The sequence below is a fragment of the Lutjanus erythropterus genome, chromosome 15, assembly GCF_056507025.1.
Source record: "Lutjanus erythropterus isolate fLutEry1 chromosome 15, fLutEry1.hap2, whole genome shotgun sequence".
Lineage (NCBI taxonomy): Eukaryota > Metazoa > Chordata > Actinopteri > Lutjaniformes > Lutjanidae > Lutjanus > Lutjanus erythropterus.
This window is the reverse complement of record NC_139331.1, coordinates 32,985,603-33,008,249: the sequence shown is the minus strand read 5'-3', so window position 1 is coordinate 33,008,249 and position 22,647 is coordinate 32,985,603. Positions and strand designations below refer to the sequence as shown.

The following is a 22,647-nucleotide window of genomic DNA, read 5'->3' as shown; positions in this document are numbered from 1 at the left end:
GTGAAGTGTGGCAGCGCAGAGACAGAAAGACAGACGGGAGCAGAAGTGTAACAGTTCATACAGCTGACTGCATGTGTGCTGTTTTGCTATGTTTGTGTGGGTGGTGATGCACACTGCTGTTGCACCATGGTGTTTTATTATGGCTGACATTTGCTGAGCCTTTCAGAAACAAACACACAAACAACACACACTTCGCTGAATACACACACTGTGAACCAGAGGATACACTCTCAGTCTTACACTGACTTCTGCCAAGAAAGGGTTTGACATAAACACAGCTGAGTGCCTAAATTTTACTTAGAGCACAGTGTCTCTGCATTTCCATTTGGTGGGTGGGTTGTGTGTGTGTGTGTGTGTGTGTGTGTGTGTGTGTGTGTGTGTGTGTGTGTGTGTGTGTGTGTGTGGTCATACCTCTCTGAGTCAGGGGGTCACACAGGACAGAGGAGCCTCAATAAAGGACGTCTAGCAGGGACACAGAGAGAAGAGAAAAGCAATTTGAAAAGTCTTTTCAGGCTGTGGACAATAATATCAAAGGCTCTTTGGGGACAGCAGAGGACACACTTTAATATAGACGCACACTACACACAGTCAGGGCGGCACACACTCTCCTACATCTCTATACACCTACTGGTCCTGTGCACACATTTGCTTGACATCAAAAGTATTTTTATCATGTTATAAATGATCAGTTATGTAATCTGTCTGATGTGACTGTAGCTCACCTTGTAGTCCATTTTTATCTGTTAAGTTTTATCAGTTCCTCATGTTATGAATTAATTAATTCATACTTTCAGTTTCAGTTATGCCAAGTTGCTCTGATTTAGAGCTGGAAAGATTACTGTAAATGATTAATCAATTAGTTGTCAAAGATTAAATAAATCCCCAACTATTTCAATTTTAAGAAATATCTAATTGCAATTATTTTGACTGATACTGCAATTGTAATATGATTTGAGATATTAGAGGAAAGGATAATTTTTACATCATCATTCCCATTTCCATTGAAAATCACATTGAAACGATCATGGTGTGTTATTTTTTTTACTGTACTAAACAAAGATGTGTTCTGAAGTCTAGAGAATAATGTGTGTTGTTGTATAATGTTTTTTAGACAATGACAATGACAATTCTTTGATTTTTGCTTCTCAAATGTAAATATTTTAAGTAAAATGAATATCTTTGGTTTGTGGACAAAACAAGGCATTTGAGAACATCACCTCAGGTTTAATTGCAGTCCTGCTCCGTTTTAAAGAGCTTTATAGACTCTCTTGTTTGAAAAGTTGACCTTCAGATTGCAGCATAACACAAAGTCTATTATATTCTACTAATGCCACAGTCATGTTTGAGTCATGTGAGATGTCACGATTCTCCATATATGCGACATATATATCTTTCAGCACTGATGGCTGTGCCACTGTTATGAACACTACTGAGTTTTCACCTGCAACAAGCCACCAGCCCCCCATTTAGGAAAGGCTGCCTCATGGGTAACCTTAATCCTATTATGCGAGGTCAACTAGCAGGTTTGTTGTAGGAAGTGAGATTCTTTCAGCAGCATGTTGCTTCAGTCACAGAAAAGTGTATGCAGTAATGGGCATTACTGTTAAACATACTACAAGGAGTTTTTAACTCTGATGCTTTTATATGACCTACAAAAGCAAATGACAGCATGGCAATGGCAGCAGTGACAGATCCTGCTTTTGATTTCAATTTCTGAAATCACTATTCAGACATTTCTATCAATTTTGCAATTTAGAATTGAGATTGTGACACCCCTATTGTCAATTCACATCGCTGCTTTAAACATTTGTGGATTATCTACAGTTATTCAAACTGTAAAGTCAATAAATGCCATGTCTGTTTTGACATATGCATCAAATATATGCTTTAAAAGCTAAGTTGTGACTATTTGTAATAATGACAACTATTCCAAAACATTTTTGTAGCGTCATTCACTGTTGGTGAAAAATATTAGAAAAGACAGGAAATGCTGAAGAGCTGTCAAGTGCCAACAAAATCCTCCCCAAACCAAATATAACAAATATAATGGTTTCACACAGTGACATGTTATTAAGCTCTGTTTAACAAGCTCTCACGTCAGCAGAGTCAGCAATCCTCCCACAACAAAGAACCAAAATATTCCCACAAATAAAGCCTAACTCAAGCCTCATCATGGGAACAATGAGCACAAAACATGGGACATTTCTGCACTTGAATTATATTTCTGTGCATGAACTTTACATTGTGAAAGCTGAGTTCATGCAGACAGCTTTGACAAGTGAACGCAGTGGAAATGTAAAGAGAGCTGGATGTGAACTTGAACTGCATCCAGCTGAGTGTCAATCAAGACAAACTGCAAGAGGCAGGAAGTTACATCCTGTCAGCAGGTGTCACAAACAAGACAGACAGACGGATCTCACAAAGACAACCGATACTGATGCATAATGCAAATATTTCATTATTGAACACATGGAAATTGAAATGGCACGTTACTGAGAAAGATAAAAAAAACTAAAGCAGTGACACAATGCTACGCTGTGAGCATACGAGAAATTAAAATGTGCTTTTGCTGTCATATTATCACCAGAAATGTTAACATATCAGTTACAAGAACATGAAGTTCCTGTTTGCATCTGGTTTCCAGCCTCAAATGCCACAAATGATCATGATCATCGCTAAGGCCGACCCGAGTGCTATGAAACATCTACTGCTGCCACGGAAATCAACGTTCAAATCAGAATTCAAATGCCTTGGGGCTTTTTTTTTTTTTTTTTTTTTTTTTTTTAAAGAGAGGAGGGAGACGTTGCGTAAGCTGCACCAAAACAGAAAAACATTAAGAGCTCCGCTATAGTGTTTTGAGTTGTCTCAAACCTCGGTGCACACACATGACACAAGCAAGATTTTATTTTACCTGTTTTTCTATTTGGCCATAGTTATTTTAAGCAGGCTCAAGACTAGTCACTGGCAACGTTTAGAGGAAAAGGCACCGAGCTGTAGATGAAGGCTATTATTGTTTTTTTATTATTTGTTGTATCGGCTGCACATCTTTACAACTGACGATTGTAAGAATCACTTTAGACCTACATCGATGATGAAGTGCATCTTAAAATAACCCTTATTTACTACCATATAATTTATGTCAAAGCCACAGGGAGCCATCGACAGGGGAAAAACAACCATGGCTTGCTGACCCTTGCCCTAGGGGTACATAAGATGATGTAGGGGATAGGGATGTTCCTGCCATTAAATCTCCCTGTTGATTATAGACAATTTTTGATTCTTTGCTCTTTTATCAGTTAAGAAATACAGTGCGGTTCTGATATAACTGATGCTATCACAGTAGTCCCTCCGTGGATGCTGATTGGCTTGCACCACCTCTAGTGCAAACACAAACGGATAGACTGGAGCCCGGCAAGATGGATTCTCGTGTGATCTCGTGAATCCAGCTGCCTCTCAAGGTAAGACGTTAGCTGGCAGCCTGACACAAGGTGTGGCTAACGTTAGCATGGCTAGCAGCAGCAGCTTTAAACACTGGTCTAAATTATTAATCAACTACTCAGTAATCAAAATTGAAAAATGATAATCATTGCAGCCAAATGCATAAGTACTGCTAATGCACATACAGGCCAACTCAAGTAATTTCAGTGTCATTTACTCTCTCTGCTCATTACAGGATGTTTGTGTTTGTGTGACTGACTGTGTTTAGAGGGGCGTCACATTGGTGCAGACCACCCAACCAGTGCACCTGTGCATTAACCACACACACACACACACACACACACACACACACACACACACTGCAGTAACTCATCAGAACAGGGGTTATGCTATATGCAGGCCTGACACCCAAAAAAGGCAAATGGTCCTGAAAACAAATACACACTATCTCTTCCACAAACACACACACTCATACACACGTACACATGCTCTCTCACACACTCGCATACTCACCTGCTATTAGGAATCAGTCACTCTCAATCTAAACATGCAAACTACAGGCTGGGTTTTGTAGCCAAAAATCATCCTGTATCCACACTCACACTCGACTCACCGCCGTGTTCTGTGGGTGAATCCACAAACTAAAGAGTCGTGGGACAGAAGAAGCAGTGACACTGATACAGAAACGGGCGTCAGGCAGACGAGGTGGTACTGAAGAGGGGTAAGAGGGTGTTTATCACCCTGTGCACGCCACACACACACCATGCATGCCACATGACCACATTACTATCTGCAGCTGCTCGCCATTCTCACCGTCTGCCCTGACAGGACCTGGCCAGTGTCTGTGTGTTATACATGACATACATACATGTATATACAGTAAGCTGCAACTTTAGACTCTGACGTTGCTGAAATACCAATGAGCTCCATTTATCCTCTAAACGACCCTTTACTTTAACACGCAAAACAGATGAGGCTTGCTGGCCAGACCCACAAATTCCTACAAAAAGCTCTGCAGCAACTTTCTAATTTTTTTTTTTCTTGAAGTTAAGGCTTCAGGAAATTAAGAGGCTTGGAAGTTTGCACATTTTGAAGAGTCGACTGCATTACTGGTGGTTTCCCTCAGTCTCAAATGTCCTGAAACATTTTAGGCATAATTGAGACCAAATAAACTGTCATTAGATATTACATAAAAAGCTGCAACAATTTAGCTGCGGTTTCTACAGGACAAGGAATGTAGTTGGTCTCTTTACAGGAAAACAGAGTTGGTCCAGTCAATGAAATCCAGCTCTGGTATGATACTTGTTTGATTGAATGTGTATGCATTGACTGACACGACAGTCTTTGATTACTGGAGGCTTTAATATCCTTAACTGATCCCAATATGCTGCTGCAAGCAAACATATTTGAGTAGGAGAGCAGTATTTATAGAAGCTGTAATGGTACTGTGGGTCTCATTGGAGACTTTCGTTGCATGATGATGGTCGGGCTGCAGCTAACACATAAATATTCATTTTTGTTAATAGAGAAAAGTAGCAAATCCTCAGATGTGAGAAGCTGGAATCAACAAATATTTGACTTTTTATTTGAAACTGGACAATGAACACATTACTTCTCTGTCAAATAATTGATAAATGAATAAAAATAATAATTCTTTCAGGAAAAAACAATGGAAGCTTTTACACCTTAACAGGGGAACGGTTATGATTAACATAAAATTACTGTCTTTTTTTTTTATGTTTTAGCATAAAGGGGTCAAATTACACACAGTAGACCTAATTGTATTTGTAATAATAGTAGGGCTGTTCAACTGGTGGCCTGAGGGCCAAACCCAGCCCTTCACAACCTCAATCCAGCCCTTTGATCATTTATAAACATGAAAAAAGTATAAATAAATAATTTCTTTAAGAGGCCATTCACTGATTGTGTCTGTTGTGTTGTGTTTAGCACAAAGCTGCTTCTCATCTGGGATTACAAAGGTGCTTCCTTATATAATGTTTTTTTTCTAACTCAGAAAACTAACAAAACGCAGAAAAAAAGAAAAAGGTGTTTTGCACGTTTAAATTTCTAACTTTGCAGGTCAGACGTAGGACAGGTCCAGGTCCAACCAGTTGGCATTTTACTTTTTACAAATCTGGCACTTCTAGAAAAAGTAACTGTAGTAAAATGTGTGATGAAATTAAAAACAGTCTTAACTTCCTCTCCACTGAGAAACAATTTCAACTGTCCGGATTACAGGCAGGTTGAAGCAAAAGCAAAAGTCTCTCCCTCTCTTTCCTCCAATCTCTCCGTCCTGACCTCTGATCCCTGTGCTGCCAGAGAGACACCCCGACTGACCCGGCATGACCCCGAGGTTGTCACCCGGCAGGTAAAAACAGAAGCAACACATCTCTGGTTACAAGTTTAAGATGGACAGCTAGCACGCCGAGGATAGGGCAGGTCCAGAACATATGACAAGTTCTGAGGAGGAGACATGATGGAGTCTGTTGCAGAGGTGTTTGCAGGTCAAAAGAGTTAAAACCAAAATCCAAAAGAACTTATTAATATTCCAGCAAAACCCAAGATGGACTAACTGGTGTTAAAGTACTGGTCTCAAATTGGTGATTTTGAGTGATTCTGATGTTCCCACTGAGAAAATACTTGTTTTAAAACTCTCCAAGACTGTATTCACACAGAAAAAACAGTTTATGAAGAAAAGCAGCTCCCTTTAGTCATTTTGATGAATGAGAGTTGACACAGCAGGCATACGTGCCAAGTTACACACTGGGCTTTGGCAAGAAGACGCACGGTCATCCAGCAAAAAGGCTGAACCTTACTCAAGTTTTGCCACAACGCAATGCAAGACACTGCATTGGCCAATCAAACACTTACAAGCTCACATTCTTGGTAGATGACAAGTATTTCTACTGTTTATCTGGTGATTTCCACAAAAACACTAAAGCAACTGCTGCTGTAATAACTTTACAGACTTGTAAAATCCTGTATTAGTATCTTAAATCTCTCTGAATTGATGTGGCATTTAAAAAGCTGTCAAACTTGTGGATCTATTACTCAAACCGGCCTTCCTGGGTTGTATTTCATCGTCTCACCACCTGAAGCAACACATCCCCCCCAAAAACAAAAAACGCTTGCATTGTTTTACAGTAACACAAGACCCTTTTATACAGCCTGTTATTCTAGCTCACCTCTCTGTAAAAAACATATGAATACAGACTGGGGGGGCATTATTGTTCTGTCTTTAAGTTGGCAGCGAGCGGAGGTCGCAACAGAGTCGAATCGCTGTCTGCATAAAAAGGGTGAGCCGGCAAGACGGGACAGGTGTGCGTCACCCACCACAAAAGTTAGCTAGCAGCAGTTAGCAGCTAACTCAAATAAGAACAGCAACTGAAAATGTCCGCAAACTGGGGAAACAACGGTCCTGGAGTTCCCCTGAGCAGAGGAGATCAATTAACATGTAACAAGGAGAGTAATGTTAAAGGGATAGTTCACCCAAAAATGAAAATTCAGTCATTATCCACTCATCCTCATGCTGACTGAAGGTCAGGCTTATTTTTTTTGGTCAACAAAACACTGCTGGAGTTTCACAGGAAAACAGCATTGCAGAATCTCCCAAACAATATAAGTGAACGGTGACCAGTTTTCAAATGAAAAAAAAAAAAAAAATGCTTCCATACTGCTCATCTGGCGTAATCCAAGTCTCCTAAAGCCCCGACATGCCGCTCACTTGCACGCCTAATCAGCTCCAATTTTCTTGCAAAACTTGTTTTAATTTTAATTTTGAGGATATTCCCATGAACAGCATGCAGTGGATCATATAAGATGTGCCGCTTCTCAATCCTGTTAATGAATCTATCCCTTCACTGACACACAGAGCAGGTTAGGATACCCTCATTGGAAAAAAAATGAGATGTTTGCTCGCTCACTCACTTGGATTGCCTCCAGTTAGGACGCAGTGTAAGGCAGCCATGCTAACTGTGAAGAAAGCCAGGATAAAATGAAGAGGGAAATAGTAAAGCATAGAGAAAACTGGGCCAGCAAATCTAGCAACTCACTTGCCTGACTGCACAAGTGGTAAAAAAGAATTCAACTGTTCAATCTGTGTGATAATTGATGAATCTTTAAAGAAATTTTTCATGCAAAGATAGCAGAAAATGCTGTTTTCAACCTCTCGTATGATTTTTTCCCCCACTTTTCTTCATTTATTATCCTATTACACTTCACAAATCAAGGCATTTAAAGACATCACCTTGGCTGCTGCAGCAGGAACGGAAGATGTGAAGAGGAAATACAAAGAGAAACCAAGATGCACCAAGAAGGACGGAAAGATTGAGAAACAGAGATGGTGAGAGACAGGAAGAGAGTACAAGAGAAACACAAAGAAAGAAAAAAACAAGAAGTGAAAGTTGTCTTCTGTCCTGAAGAAACCAGAGTGCATAACAGAGTTGAATGTTCGATCGTTCAACATTGAATTTGCAGCCTCACATACCTGAAATACCACACAATATGTGCAACCAGCTTGCAAGTTTATATGAAAGACTTCAGGGGAGGATAATACAGTAAAACAATAATTTTAATCTTGCAGAGTTCTACAGCAGATCCACTATGAACAGACAGACTGAGGGACTAGCTGTGTAGTATCAGTGACCTTAGAAAACCTTTGCAGGAATTCCAAAACAAGCAAACTCGCCATTAATCAATGACAAAAACTGGTGGTTCCTTGTCTGAGTTGAAGTGGTCTGTCATTACACTGTATTCTACTACTTATTTTTTAGGCTACCTGAGAATTACCTTAGAGGCATCAAACAAACCGAACAGTAAACGAGTAGAGAGCTCTTGGGTCCCCGGGAGTATTGGAGGGCCATCCAATGTGCAAAATGACGAATACTGAAATTTCACTATAATTTAACTCTGAAGAAATTATATAAAAGAGAGGCTGGATAGGAATGACTGTTCTGCTAATCATAGGGTTCGCCCTCACCGCTATTATCTCCCCACCCACAGTGGAGACAGTAACACAATCAGCACCACCGTAAATCAACAACTAAAATCTTTCCATATGGAGACACGAAGATGAAATACGATGACGATGAGGCTGGTGTGAAGAAACCATGAAGGATTCTCTGCAGGTAAATTAGATAAAATACTAAGCTTGTTAAAAAGTTTTGAGTTTGGACAAACTAAAATACATATTTTTTTTTATCCTGGTTATCATGTGCAGGGTGGTGGGTGCCAGTAAAAGTGGGATGGTTAGGTCAGGTTAGGTTAGGTTAAGTGGCATTTTTGTTTTGCTCTGTCATTTAGCCCAGTTAGCTATCTAAACAAACTGCCCACTGCCCAATCAAAGTACACAATACGCATCAAACAGGGAAAAAGTAAAGACCCTCAGGGGACAGTTTAGGACACAGCCCATCATTTACTGTGATCTCTCTCTCTCTCTCTTTCTCTGTCATCTCCCTCTTTTTAGTTTCCTCCTCAGGAAGCAACAGTTTGGAAAAGTCTGCAACCTGACTGTTTCTGGTCTAGGGTTTGGATTTTTGCATTAACCTTTTGCTCCTGTCAGAGCTGATAACTGCACTGTTAGTTAATGAATTAGACCATTATTTTGACCATTTTTCGACTGTTTGATCTTTAACTACTCTGTGTAGTTTTTCCACTTTTAAAACAACAATGGCTGAAAGAGAAATCAAATATATTCTGAATTTTTGATTGAGGTACAGAGGGCAGAATATTATACAATATATTATAATATAATACAGAGCTACAAGGATATATCGGTCAGGTAGTATTATTGGCTTATGAAACTACTACAGCTATATTGGTCTACTGGTGTATATGTTGTCTAATTTTTTTTTTTTCCTGAACTTTAATTCAGATTGGTTTTCAGCATTTTATGTACAGTATATATGATACTTTTTCTTTTCTTAATTCAAGTTTTTCTATTTGTGTTGTATTTGTTTAATTATTAAAAATACCAGTGAAGGTTTTACTGCTTCAGTGCCCTGATGTCATTTTGGATTTTCTATATACAAATAAATAACATTGTCCAATACATTGCTATCAATATATTTTTTACTCTCTGATATCAGTATCAGCATCTGCCCCAAAAATCCTCTGTTGGTAAGGATCTAATAACACTTTTTGGTTTAGAGTCACAAAACCAAATTATAATTTTGAATGCTCAACATTTAGGAATCAAACATTCGGTGGGATGGACAAGAAAATTACAAGAAAATTAAAGCACTTCATGTGATTTATGAACTACAGTCTGACACACTGATAGCCGTGATATGCCAATGTCAGGCCGATAATATCTGCCAACCGATATATCGGTCTGGCTCTACTCATGACACATTTTGGGTTTGAGGGGTGGGGCTGTCATACTGTGCAGCTCCAAAAATGCCAAGGCCATCTCCCATAACACCTTGTGGCAGGCTGGGCTGTGATAAATCATTTCAGCTGACCTCACAAGTCAGACTGAATGATTCATAAACATATTATGATTTATTAAATCATTTAATTTCACCCAAGTAGTCAACTGGAGTGATTTATTAGCTCTAACACTGGCATCCTTATTATAACAATGCAAATTAACTTACTCTTACAACAAACTGTGTTTCCATTCAGCTTGGTGCATTATGATTGTAAATACATTCATGCCACTGAGCCTGAATCAGAGCCACTTAACATACATACTGTGTGCCGAATTTAACAGTGGACTCTAATGATTTAAAAAAAGTATTAATTTATACTCCACAAAGCCTGTGTGTTTGACGACAAGCCAGGTGGCGTAAAATTCCCAGATTTTTGAATGGAGTAACGTTCCTCCCATAGAGCAGAACGGCACTACTACGCACAGGTCAAACACCAATAGTAGTTTTGATTTGAAAAGTGGGCATGACTTAAGTCTACTCACCGTAACTCTCTACACAGAGACGGACACCGCTTTAAACTTTTTTTTTTTTTTTTTTTTGAAGTCTAATATTTCAGGGGACACACTGAGCAGCCGTGAATTACAAAGACTTGAGTCAAAGCTCATTTTTAGTTCTGCCTACTTCTGGGAAGCTGTGTGACATCTGAGCGGCCATATTGCAGAAAAGTTTAACTCCCTGTTCACCTTGTTCCACCGAATGAATGTGTTCTTCAACTCTCAGAACTTTTTTCCAACTTACACTGAACGTCGGACTTAAATAAACTAAAAACCCAAGCTAGTCGTCGTGGCCGTGCTAAGCTGTGTCTTTTCATAGACTTGGTAAGAGACGGGTTGTACTCACCGGGACTATTTTCGGCAGGTATTCGTGGCCAAATACCAACATCAACACTGAAACGTGTGGCACCGACTTCAGCTCGCCGTATCACAGTTTAGTCCCTCTTCCTCTTTTTCCGCCGTGTTTTGCGGCTTCCTCTTTGGTTTAAATATTACCGTCCCGGTGGGTCCCGTTATTTATTTCCGTGGTGAGCCATGTTTCACACCCTCCATACCCGCCCGCCCGGCGCTGCTGCTGCTGCTGTACCGGTTGCTGCTGTGATGAAGTGTACTATTTTTGAAAGAAAGTCACTCCTCTCTCCGGTTGCGTCCTGCCCACTCCTCTGTCACACTGAGCAGTGTACACTCCTGCCGCTGACACCCAACCAACTCAACACCGTCACTCGACAGTTGATACTACAGTTTTAATTCGAGTTACTGACTTGTTTTTGGTGGCGAAAAGTATGTCGTTGATACTCGGTTAGGTTATCAGTTGGTTTAACCGTTACAGCTTCCAACGGTTAACGGTTCTCCGTTTCAAAACGTCATAATACACCCGGCTGTTTATTAAAGCTTTAAGTATTAGGTCGTTATATCATAAATATCATTCTGACGGGTTTATTTTACTATGCTCACAGTATGTTATCCTGATTATCGCACAGTTACTCAGCAAACAGATCGGTAATTCCACTCAAAATATCTTTTTGTTGATTTAAAAAAAAAAAAAAAATTGAGTCTTTGATTACAACTGTGTCCATAGCAACAGTCTGGTCTTTATAGTAACAGTCTGTTTTACAGCAATTACAGAAGTTGAAACTGACCAATCGGAATCAAATGTTTAACAAAGCGGGAATGTGATAAGCGGGAGCAGGTGCAGAATGAGTTACTTAGTGTAATTTAGAAATAGTGTCATTACATAGTTTGTCCCGCAGAGCATGCTCGGACTCCATTGTTTACAATACTCTCATCTCACATATAGAGCTATAAAGTATTTAAAATGAGCTTTCCCTGACCGAGTAAATTAAGATATACAATCTTTTAACACTTATAGTAAAGTAAAAGTACTTGAGTAACCTAGAAACTATCATGGATGCCTCAAGATGTAACTGGCAGTTAATGTTGTACAGTCGCTGATCCAGGGGAGTTAATTTTAGTCACTTTAGGAATCTCTGTGGATTAAAATAACAAATGCATAACAAGCCAAGCCACTTTTAACTCACTCTGACCACTGTCTCTCTCTCTTCCTCTCTGAATTGTATTTGACAAACCTTAATTCTTCAGAGGTTGTGAAATTCACCAGCTCTGTGTGATTAAACTACACACACACACACACACACACACACACACACACACACACTCCACTGTTTTAGAGTGATTACAAAGAAAATTAAACACTGATCTTATTATGTAAACTACCTAATTTGGACATCAATGGGCTCGCTGATTGAAATTCAAAAATAATTACTCAGGATTATATTGAGCGCTCGAGATTAGCCCGCATCATGTGGCTGTTATGTACTTCAGTAACCTTCTCCTTCACTGACTGAGAGTATTTGTGTTGTAAACAGTTCTTCATTTGATTGTTTAGCTCTAATGTTGAAAATTATTATTTTGTTCTATAATTCCTACCTCACATTGAGTCTTTATGCCAGTGGACTCATGTATTCAAAATGTTATTTCAACAGAAGTTGGCAAAGTAGCAAACAATTTGTACTACATAATACACTGTTGGGTAGTTTAAATTATAATGATGTATCATACTTTATAAGTTGATCATGTGTATTATATGAAAAAAGTCTTAATTTACACAGCAACTAATGTAGAGGAGTAAAAAGTACAATATGTGCCACAGAAATGTACCAGGTCAGAAGTATAAAGTAGCATAAAATGGAAATACTTAAGTAAAGTACAAATACCTCAGATTTTTACTTGAGTAATGGTACTGCACACAGCATGTAACAAAGGACCTGGAATGTCTTAATATTCATTCATTCATTAATTCAACCTTTATTTTAACTCAGAAACATTTACAATGTAGCCAAATTTAAAAAAATAAAATAAAATAAAAAATAAAAGCTCTTAGACAAAAAGAAACACCAAGAATTAACTTATATAATATTATATTATATAATAGAAAGTAAAAAAAAAAAACAAGAAAATCCTCAGTAAAAACTTAAGACCAAATTAAAATCTTAATAAGAAATTTAAAACAGTCCAGTAATCCAGTCTCATTAATGCAAGCAGTGAAATTACACGTGTGATTCAGTTAGATCAGCGCACTGAACAATCTGTATGTGTACACAGATCTGAGGGGAAATTGTTTTAGTCACAGGATAGGTTAGAAAACATCTGGTCTGATTTTGCTTAATGTGCAGCTGATGAGCAGCTTATTTCAGTGAGTTGCATCTTTTTTCAGTTTCCTCAAAGACTCTTCCTCTTTTAGAGACACAATTTAAATCTTTAACTGCATCACATTTTGCTTCCATATATTCCTGCTGCAGTTGATTTATGTGCCTTAAATTCTGACTAACTGTAAAATGTTGCACATCTTGTATACAACAATGACCCTGAGTGACCCGGAAATGACCGCAGTGCAAGTGCATACTGGTCAAACTGGGCTGCCTTGTGACACTTAATGACACCTTTATGACAAGTCCAGATGGCATCACTTTAGGCGAGGTTCAGGAAATTCTTCATGACACCATTATAAAAGCATTTCATGTTGTAATAACACTTAATGACACTTTTATGACAAGTCTAATGCTCTAATGAGAGACAGTGTCAAAACCAAGCACATATGACAGTATAATGTGAAGTTAAAACTAAAAAAACGTGATAATTAGGCCTGTTATGAGATGTTTATGACAGGTTATGTTGTCTTGGTTAATGTCAAGTTGTCCTCAAACTAGAAGAGGTCACTCAGTAGAGTGCAGATCCCTGCCAGGCCAACAAGATTTGGCTGTAATTACCAACATTTTTGATTAGTAACTCTAATTTAATTACATTTTTCTCAGTAACAATTACACATATGTAAGCAGTTACTCTCCAGTACTGCTAGCACCCTGTAGTATATTCAATTTTTTGAGAAATTTTGTCATAATTAGAGCATGAATTCTTTCATTATGGCCAGGAACATGTTTTGTGAGGTGACAGTGACCTTTCATCACAAATCAATCAGTTATTTCATGGCTCCAAGTGGATATTTGTACCAAATTTGAAGAAATTCCCTCCCAGCGTTCCTGAGATATTGGACTCTCGAGAGTGGAATGGATGTAAAGTTACAGTGACCTTTGACCTTTGACCACCAAAGTCTAATCAGTTCATTCTTGAGTCCAAGTGGACATTTGTGTCAAGTTTAAAGGTACTCTCTCGAGGTGTTCCTGAGGCGTTCACAAGAAACATAATGCCACTGGGGGGTCAGAGGTCCTTCAGAATACAGTGTGCACAAAAAAACAATATTTGTCAACAGGTCCATTAATCATCTGCACACACACACACATACACACATGCAATTAATGACATGATCCCCTGACCAATGACATTCATAAACATTCCTTCATGTTCATGACAAGTGTTAGTCTTATGCACAGCCCTTCAAATAAAATGCTATGTACTTTTATGTATAATAAATAGGTTATCAATTTGAAAAATCATGAAGGTTTTAATGTTAAAGCACGTTTTCTGCGACATTGACCTCCATTATAATTTCAACTTAAGTGTATTAATCGTGCAGCATCACCCAAAGACTCTCAAACACATACTGAAATACACTTACAACAACACTAAAAAAAACTGAGGTAAAGAAATTAAGAATGTGTCTGCAACATGTACAAGATTTATACATTTCTATAGCAAAGTTTTGTGACTATTAGGGTTTTTGAAGGCTGTTAGCAAAAGTGTTACGTTCCGTCCTCTTGGTGGTCATAACCCCTCCAACATAATCCTGAAGATTTTCCATATTTAATCATTAAGACTGCAGCTCTGAAATACCTGATTTTCACCTACAAATCAAAATCCTCCCAGTTGGGGATATTTGTTAGTTTATGACCTCACTGGAAAGTTTATAATGCATCTGTTTAATCTCACATATAAATCAATACATAAGTTACACAACACAAACGTGGCAACATCAGATGTTTGAAAAACAGCCAATTGTGCAAAATAACGTGCCACCCTAACCTCAAGACACACCAACAGAATATACAGAACATAGCAACGGCTGTTAACATGAAGTGTACTTCCCATCCTCGTGTAAGTCTGGCAAAAAAAATAGAGGGAAATCCCGCCCAGCGTCATGTTTACGCTGCAGGATCAATGCAATGCAATTACGCAAATACTCAGAGATAAAAAGGCTGCAGGCAGAAATCTCTGCAGAGAAGATTTCTGGTTCTTACGCAGCAGAGACTGGACCATTATTTTATCTCAAAGCAAGAGCTGGTTTTCTTCTGGGAAGAAGATGTGGACGCTGAGTCTTCAGGTGGTTGTCATCTGTGTTTTCCTGCAGGTAGGTGAACATACAGCATCATAGAAATGTGGATTAATGTGAGACTGTGTTTATACTGCAACTCTTTTAAAGACAAGGCAAGTATATTTGTATAAAACCCTCTTAAACACAAATAATAATACAAATACTACTACTACTACTAATAATAATAATAATAATAATAATAATTTGGCAGAAGTGTCTTTTGTAGAGAAACACTATTTCTGAAAGATATATAGAAAGATATGTATATTTTTTTAATTGATTAATTGATTATGCATCACTAATAAAATGGTTGAAAGCTATTTTGATTACCAATTAGTAAATCTAATGAATTCTTGAGGAGAAGAAGTCAAATCCTCAGATTCCAGCTTCTTAAATGTGAATAATTTTTGGTTTCTTTCCTCCTTTATGACAGTAAACTGAATATCTTTGGTTTGTGGGCAAAACAAGACATTTAAGGACATCGTCTTGAGAAACACTGATCAACAACTAATTGATAAATTGAGAAAGTAATCAACAGATTAGTCAGGAATTAAAATAATCCTTAGTTGCAGCCCTGTTTTTAATGTTTGGGTTGTATCCAAAAGGAGGCAAAGAATAATGATGAATCGTTGTTTGCTACATGCTAAAAGACTGGGAAAAAGACTAATGGACATGATATTCAGTCTTCATTAAAAAACCTGACTGACTATATATGAATCATGTTCAGAAGAATTAATTGACTTTGTTGTGAGGTTGGCATCATGTTTTTATGACTCAGGACAGTAATTATGTATATTTAATTACAACCCTGATTCCAAAAAGCTGCTGTGTAAAACAGCATAAATAAAACATAATATGATTGACATATAGTCAATATAAAAACAGCCTTAAGACAATATAATTTATGTTTCATGTCTCATCATCCTCATTGATTTTTGTAAATATTTGCTTATACTGATTTGATGCTGGTAACATGTTCAAACTAATTGGACTGGGGCCACAAAAGACCGAAAGAGAAAGTTGTGTAATTCTCAAAAAACACCAGCTCTGAACTTGTCACAGATAAAGAGGTGAACTTGGGAGACAGGAGACAGTATCATGATTGAGAAATAAAGGGGCATGAAAAGACTCAGTTGTTCACAGTCAAGGATGGGAGGAGGTTCACCAGTTTGTGAAACACACGATTGTATAAAGGATATTACTTCATGCACACAGGAGCACATCGTTAACACAATTCTTTTGAAAATGATTGCAGCATCACAACTTTAATTAAATATGATTGGATAATTATTTTCAATCTAGAAATGTTTTATTACAGACGATCCATGAACAAAAAACACTGTTGTATCTGAGAAGCAACTTGTTCTTGGTGTTCTGTGTTTATTTTTAAAAAAATATATTGTTTTAAATGAAGAAAGAAAGAAATGCACAAGAAAGACAAAAACAAGTAGAATGTAATGTTATAAATTAATATCTGTTCAATTTTTTTCAGTACAGGTGAAGTCCAGAAATAATTACTAACTTAAACAAACAAACAAAGAAAAGCAATAATTCATTAATCACAGACAGAGAACAAAAAAAGATTTTGAAATCATAAGTAACTAATTTTTAATTTTTCTTTAAAAGTATATCTCTCTTTCTCTAAATTTCTTTATCCTGTTTTGTCCGATTATGGTTCTATATATTTACCAGCTTCAAATTTTAAATACTGGTGTTTGGCATCTTAAAGCAGACAGTGAAAATATATTTATTTTATTTTATTTATGACTAGGTCCCATTATGATGCAATATCTCTTCTGCCAGGAAGTCCTGGTCAACAATCAAACAATCAAATGTAAAAAAAAAAAAAAAGAAAAAGAAAAAGAAAAGAAAACATACCGGAGCACAGGAAACAGAGTACAGATTACATGTCACAGAAACATACCAAAACACAGGAATTCACTGACAAAGACCATGTTAAAAATACATACATTTGAACAATTTATTAATAATTAAGGATGAAGGAGAACTTAGATGATGAGGTAGGGGTCTGGAGGAGGGATGTGGGATGAAAGGAGATGACTGAGGGGGGTGTAGGATGAGGGATCTATGGGAGGAGAGGAAATGGGTGAGGTGATGTAGGGTTTAAGGTATTGGATGGACAGATGGATATGATAGAGTCGGCTGGTGGCCGGAGGAGCAGTAGGAACCAGTCGGGGTTGAGACTCTGGGTCGGGGTACCGTCTCTTGCTGTCTTCTGGCGTTCGGAGCCCCTGTGGTTCCTGTATTCAAGAGAAGAGAGAGAGAAAAAAAACAGACGAGGGGGTCGGGGATGGAGGGATGTGAAAACAGAGTCAGAGGTTAAGGAAATGGATGAGGTGTGTGGAAATTAATCCATCTGAGGTGTGATCTTTGGTCCTGAATCTAGTTATAAATAAATTTAAAATACAAACAATACATCACAAAAACCTCCAAATACACACAAAAACAGATACATGAATCGGACACTAAAAAGCATCATAGCAAATACTCAAAGTGCAATAAACTTTTTTTTAATTTTGAAATTTTAACTAAAAAATGGATGATAAAATAAACAAAAATAAATTTAGCTAACTAAACACGTTTTTCAAAAACATGTTTTATTTATATAGAGTCAAATCATAACAAAGTTTATCTGCAGCACTGTTTTCCTGTGCAACTCCAGCAGTATTTTGCGGACTAACAAAATAAACCCAGCTCTCAATCGGCCTGAGGTTGAGTAGATATTTTCATTTTGGGTGAACTATCCCTTTAACGGGCAGAATCTGTCTGGGTCTGTGTGGGCGGCCATCTGCCTCAACTGGTTGAATCTGTAATTAATTAAGTCGTAATTGTTCATTGCTCTACTGTAGAATGAAAATATTCACTTACATTGTTAAATTTCCACTTGCAGACGCCAGGTTGTTTCCCATCATGCCTCATTGTTGGCCCTATAGCCAACTGTGCCTTCCAGAACCTTAGCTCGGTTCCTCCTCTGCCTCCCAACATCACCCACCTGTTCCTGGAGATGAACCTCATCGGTGAGCTCAACTCCACCTCCCTGTCAGGCCTGGAGGAGCTGCAGGTGCTGGACCTCGGGAGTCAGCGCGTCCCGCTCGTGATCAGGAACAACACGTTCAGTGGACAAAGACACCTGAGGAAGCTGGTGCTCGGCTTCAACGTCGGCCTTCGGCTGGAGCCGCAGGCCTTCGTGGGACTGTCCGGTTTGAAGACTCTCCATCTGGATTACTGCTCACTTCAAGAGTCCATACTGAAGGAGAACTATCTGGAGCCACTGACCTCCTTAGAGACTCTCAACCTCTTTGGTAACAGGATAAACAGACTCCAGCCTTCGATGTTCTTCGCAAACATGACTAACATGAAAAATCTGAATCTCAAGCTGAACAACATTCGCCAAATATGCGAGTCTGATCTGGTTGGTTTCCGGGGAAAGCACTTTGATTTTCTGAACTTGGACTCTGTTCACCTTAAGGCGATGTCTAGTGACAGTTTTAACTGGCAGAAATGTGGGAATCCCTTTAGAGGAATGTCCTTTCAGACTCTCGAACTGTCCCACAACGGGTTCAGCGTGGGTAAATCAAAGCAGTTCTTCAGAGCCATCGAGGGGACCAAGATCTCCCATCTCAAACTGTCAGGGTACACGGGACGAGGGTTTTCTTTCAATAACCTCCCTGACCCTGACCGCAGCATGTTTGAAGGCCTGAAGAACAGCTCAGTTCTCTCTTTGGATCTGTCCAAAAACAGGATATTTGCATTGCAACCGGGGGTTTTTAGTGCGCTGAAAGAAGTCACGATCATTGACGTCTCCCAAAACAGAGTGAATCAAATACACAGAAATGCCTTTGAAGGACTTCAGGGACATTTAAAAATACTCAACCTGTCACACAACCTGCTCGGGGAAATCTATTCTTACACTTTTGCCTCTCTGACAAACCTGCGAGCATTGGACTTGTCTTACAATCACATCGGTGTGCTGGGTTACGGCTCATTTAGTGGACTTCCCAACTTGCAAATGCTGGATCTGACAGGAAACTCTCTGCGAAATCTTGGTTTCCCTGCATCCCTGCCCAGATTAGATTATCTCCTGTTGAATGACAACAGGTTGTCAGCCTCGTCAGTGAGTGGTCTCACCCGGTTTGCCAGTAACATCATGTATCTGAAAATCCAGGACAACAGACTGACAAACATGGAGGATGTCTACACCTTTTCGACGCAGCTGAAACGCCTCCAGTACCTCTTCTACGGAGGAAACACAATCAGGTGGTGCACGCTCAGCAGACGAGTTTCACCAGTCCATTCGAATGATATCCGAGCCCTCGACCTCCATAGCAGCTCCCTGCAGACTATCTGGTCCCAGGGCCGATGCCTGGATCTGTTTGACGATCTCGGACATGTGATCAGCGTCAACTTGAGCTTCAATGCGCTGCAGTCTCTTCCTCAGGGCATTTTCAAGGGTCTCACCTCACTAAAGGAGATGGACCTCTCTTCCAACGCCTTGACGTATCTCCAGCCTGAGGTGCTCCCCAAAACTCTCAAAATGCTCTACCTCTCCAACAACTTCATCGCCTCCCCGGACCCCGCCGCCTTCCGCTCTCTCCGCTTCCTCGACCTTAAAATGAACCGATTTCACTGCGACCCAAACCTGAGGAGCTTCCTGTCCTGGCTGAGCCAGACCAACGTCACCCTCCTGAGTCCTGTTGAGGAGCTCAGATGTGAATTTCCTTCTGGTTTCTATAATGTCTCTCTGTTAGATTACTCTGCTCAGGCCACACAGCAGTAAAGGCAACTGGAAGTGAACAAATATTTGTGTCACACCAACAAAAACACAAAGAATTAAACACAGGTGCCATGTTTTGTTGATTTGTGATTTGTGTTGATTGTATGTAAAATGTAGGGGGATTTACTAGCAGAATGTGGCAGGAATCAAAAATAATATTCATAAACATGTTTTTCATTACGGCTGTTGTATTTTCGTCACCTTAGAATGAGCCGCTTGTATCTACAGAGACGTGTTGTCCGTCATGTTGCACCACCATCTTTCTACAGTATCCCAGGATGGACAAACCAAACACTGTTGATAAATACAGCCTTTAATCTGTTACACTAGTTTTGTGGCCACTGTAGTTTCTCCTACATGGTTGGAAGGGGAGGGTGAGGTGAGCATACAGTTGATTGCAATCTACAACTTCACCACTAGATGCTACTAAATCCTACATATTAGTCCTTTTAATTAAGAAGCAATTATAGTTTTAGAAGATTGTTTTCTAGAAATAAATGTATTACTTTATCTGCTTTGCGCTGCCAAATAAAGGAGAAATCTGTCATATATTTACTGTGATAAATCATTGAAAAAACCCTAATGTGTCATCAGAGATCAAGGAAACTTCCCTCACGTTAACACTGCAGCTGCAGTGTCTTTGAAATTTCTAATATACTGAACTAAATAATATACTGAAACAATTATAATAAAATAATTATGTAGTTTTGCACCTGTGCTGTTCCTCTGCATGAGTAATCACATCATCACTCTTGTACTGAACGTAAAAAAAACAAACAAGTTGTGATAAAGCGCGATAATAAAGTTATCTACTACGAGTGCTGCTGGAGTTTTACCTTTTCAGCCCTTTTCCCTTTCTTGGGTGTAGGTGAAGTTGTGACAGAAACTCCTACTCTTCTTCTGCAGCATCAAAAAATATGAAAAAAAAGAAAAAATCATATACCATATACAATCATATTGAATCAAAACGTTTTTTCTGCTTCTGCTTCTTCTCTCTGCTTCTTTTTAATCACATTGCAGGTCAGTTTTTGTTGATATTCAGGCATCACTGTGTTTTAGCAATTTTGTTCACAAGACATTCATGCCAATAAAGGATAATGAATCGAACTGAGTTGTGTGGCTGTCATTATACCAGCAGGGGGAGATGCAGAACAGCCCTAAAAGCCTTTTGGCTGCAAAGAAGACTGACTTTTTCTCCAGTGCATGCTGGGAGGAACTCCAGCTCCCCCACTACCCTGAGCACTGACAGCAGGCTTGGCTGCAGAAACACTGTGGAGCAGCAGTGTGTGTTAGAAAAGCACCTGTGGTGATCACCAACCAGGATGATTTTAATCACTGGAAATATAATTAATTGTAAGAACTGGAAATAAAAAGTGCAGGGAAATAAATAAATGTTAGGAAATAAAAGTCCCTTGAAATAAATATTGTGTATGATATTTAAAAAAAGTAATAGCACGATATTGATATTATTGTTCTCAGACATAAATAAATAAATTGCTGCAACAATTTCATGTTACACTTGTTGCCTCTAGTCCCACCAATTTATTTATTTATTTTATTGCTGATTGACACTTTCCTGTCCAACAGTCGGCAGCAGCTGAGATCACAAAGACATAAACCTGTTTACTGAGTTTATTAGAGAGACTGATGTGAAAAAAAAAAGTTTATTCTCAGCCCACTGGACTTCTTTCTTTTATTAAATATTTCAGTTCCTGTAGATGTACTGAATTTTACTGCTGAAAATGATCAGTATTCCCTGTGAGAGCAGGTACAGAAGTAACCCTCGTCTTACAGCAGAGGGCAGCATCAGTCCAGTTAGTAACCAGAGACTGTTGGCCTGCTTGTTAACAGTATGGCTGCCTCTCAAACAATACAACCCACATTTCTCTCAGCTGGAACAAGTGTGTAACGATGCAGCGTTTAGTTGCACAACCTCCGATAAATCAGTCAAAAAAGAAGAAGCCTGATAATATGTGAATTCATAAAGGTGGAGCAGGAATAAGATGACTGATGACTAGATAAACAGGTCTGATCAGTGCTGAGGGGAGTTACTGTAAATAGCCTGTTCATCACGAGGCCTATTTTTTCCACCTCCTGTCCAAAATGACTTACCCAATCTTGGTCTCAAATGAAAGCTAAGACATGTGAGATCACTACAGAAGTGTCAGAATCGAGATGTGTGTTATTGTGTCAGAGTAAATTCACCTGGAACACAGTAGAAAATGTGAATTTTTATCTCCGCCTAAAAAAACCCACACACATTATTTAGAGTGAAAACCACCTTTGAACCGTAGGATAGTAGCCCAATTCATCTAGGAATTAGTAAAGTGATATCTGATGAGTAACTGTGCAAAAGTAGACGCTAAAGAAGTACAGATGTTTACAGATGTTTTAACACAGGTATGTCCAGGTGGAACCACCAGATGTGCCATTTGACCTTTCTCATGTACTAGACTGGAAAACTAGGGTTGCAAATTTTGTTTGTTTTCCTGAACCGATACATGTCCTTGTTCTCATTGGCCCGTTTGTGATCAGATCACCTTATTGGCTATTAAAATGCAGAAGAAAGGTCTGGATATTAATTCACATTGTACTCAGTGCTCAACTATGGGTTTAAAAGTAACTAAGTAGATTACATAGTTTAATAAATACATAAGTACAAATAAAAGTACAGACTTGAAAATGTACTTGTAAAAGTACCCA

General features: G+C 38.8%; 2 protein-coding genes across 7 annotated transcripts in view; one reads left to right on the top strand and one right to left on the bottom strand.

The window, feature by feature from the left end:
• The window catches only part of LOC146314723 (dystrobrevin beta-like), a 44,066-nt gene extending 33,053 nt beyond the window's left edge, over window positions 1-11,013 (bottom strand). For 4 of the 6 annotated variants that reach the window (XM_084737696.1, XM_084737699.1, XM_084737695.1 and 1 more), the window contains exons 1-2: window positions 10,710-11,011; window positions 412-462 (exon numbers count right to left, since the gene is read on the bottom strand). The gene's annotated coding sequence lies outside the window, so the exon portion shown is untranslated. Of the gene's footprint in view, window positions 1-411; window positions 463-10,709 lie in introns of all 6 variants that reach the window. The other 2 variants (XM_084737700.1, XM_084737694.1) reach the window with 2 other exon arrangements.
• Window positions 11,014-15,069: 4,056 nt separating this feature from the next.
• LOC146314722 (toll-like receptor 5) lies at window positions 15,070-20,725 on the top strand. Its single transcript, XM_084737693.1, has 2 exons — window positions 15,070-15,185; window positions 18,061-20,725. The coding sequence occupies exons 1-2, from the start codon at window positions 15,138-15,140 to the stop codon at window positions 19,945-19,947; spliced, it is 1,935 nt and encodes a 644-aa protein (XP_084593819.1). The 5' UTR covers window positions 15,070-15,137; the 3' UTR covers window positions 19,948-20,725.
• The last annotated feature ends 1,922 nt before the right edge of the window (window positions 20,726-22,647 follow it).

What these genes read in the sequence shown, in the direction of transcription:
- LOC146314722 (XM_084737693.1), top strand. Translation starts at nt 15,138, where the DNA reads ATGTGGACGCTGAGTCTTCAGGTGGTTGTCATCTGTGTTTTCCTGCAG. An exon ending in TCATCTGTGTTTTCCTGCAG is followed by an intron (nt 15,186 to 18,060) that starts GTAGGTGAACAT and finishes TTCCACTTGCAG; the next exon opens with ACGCCAGGTTGTTTCCCATC.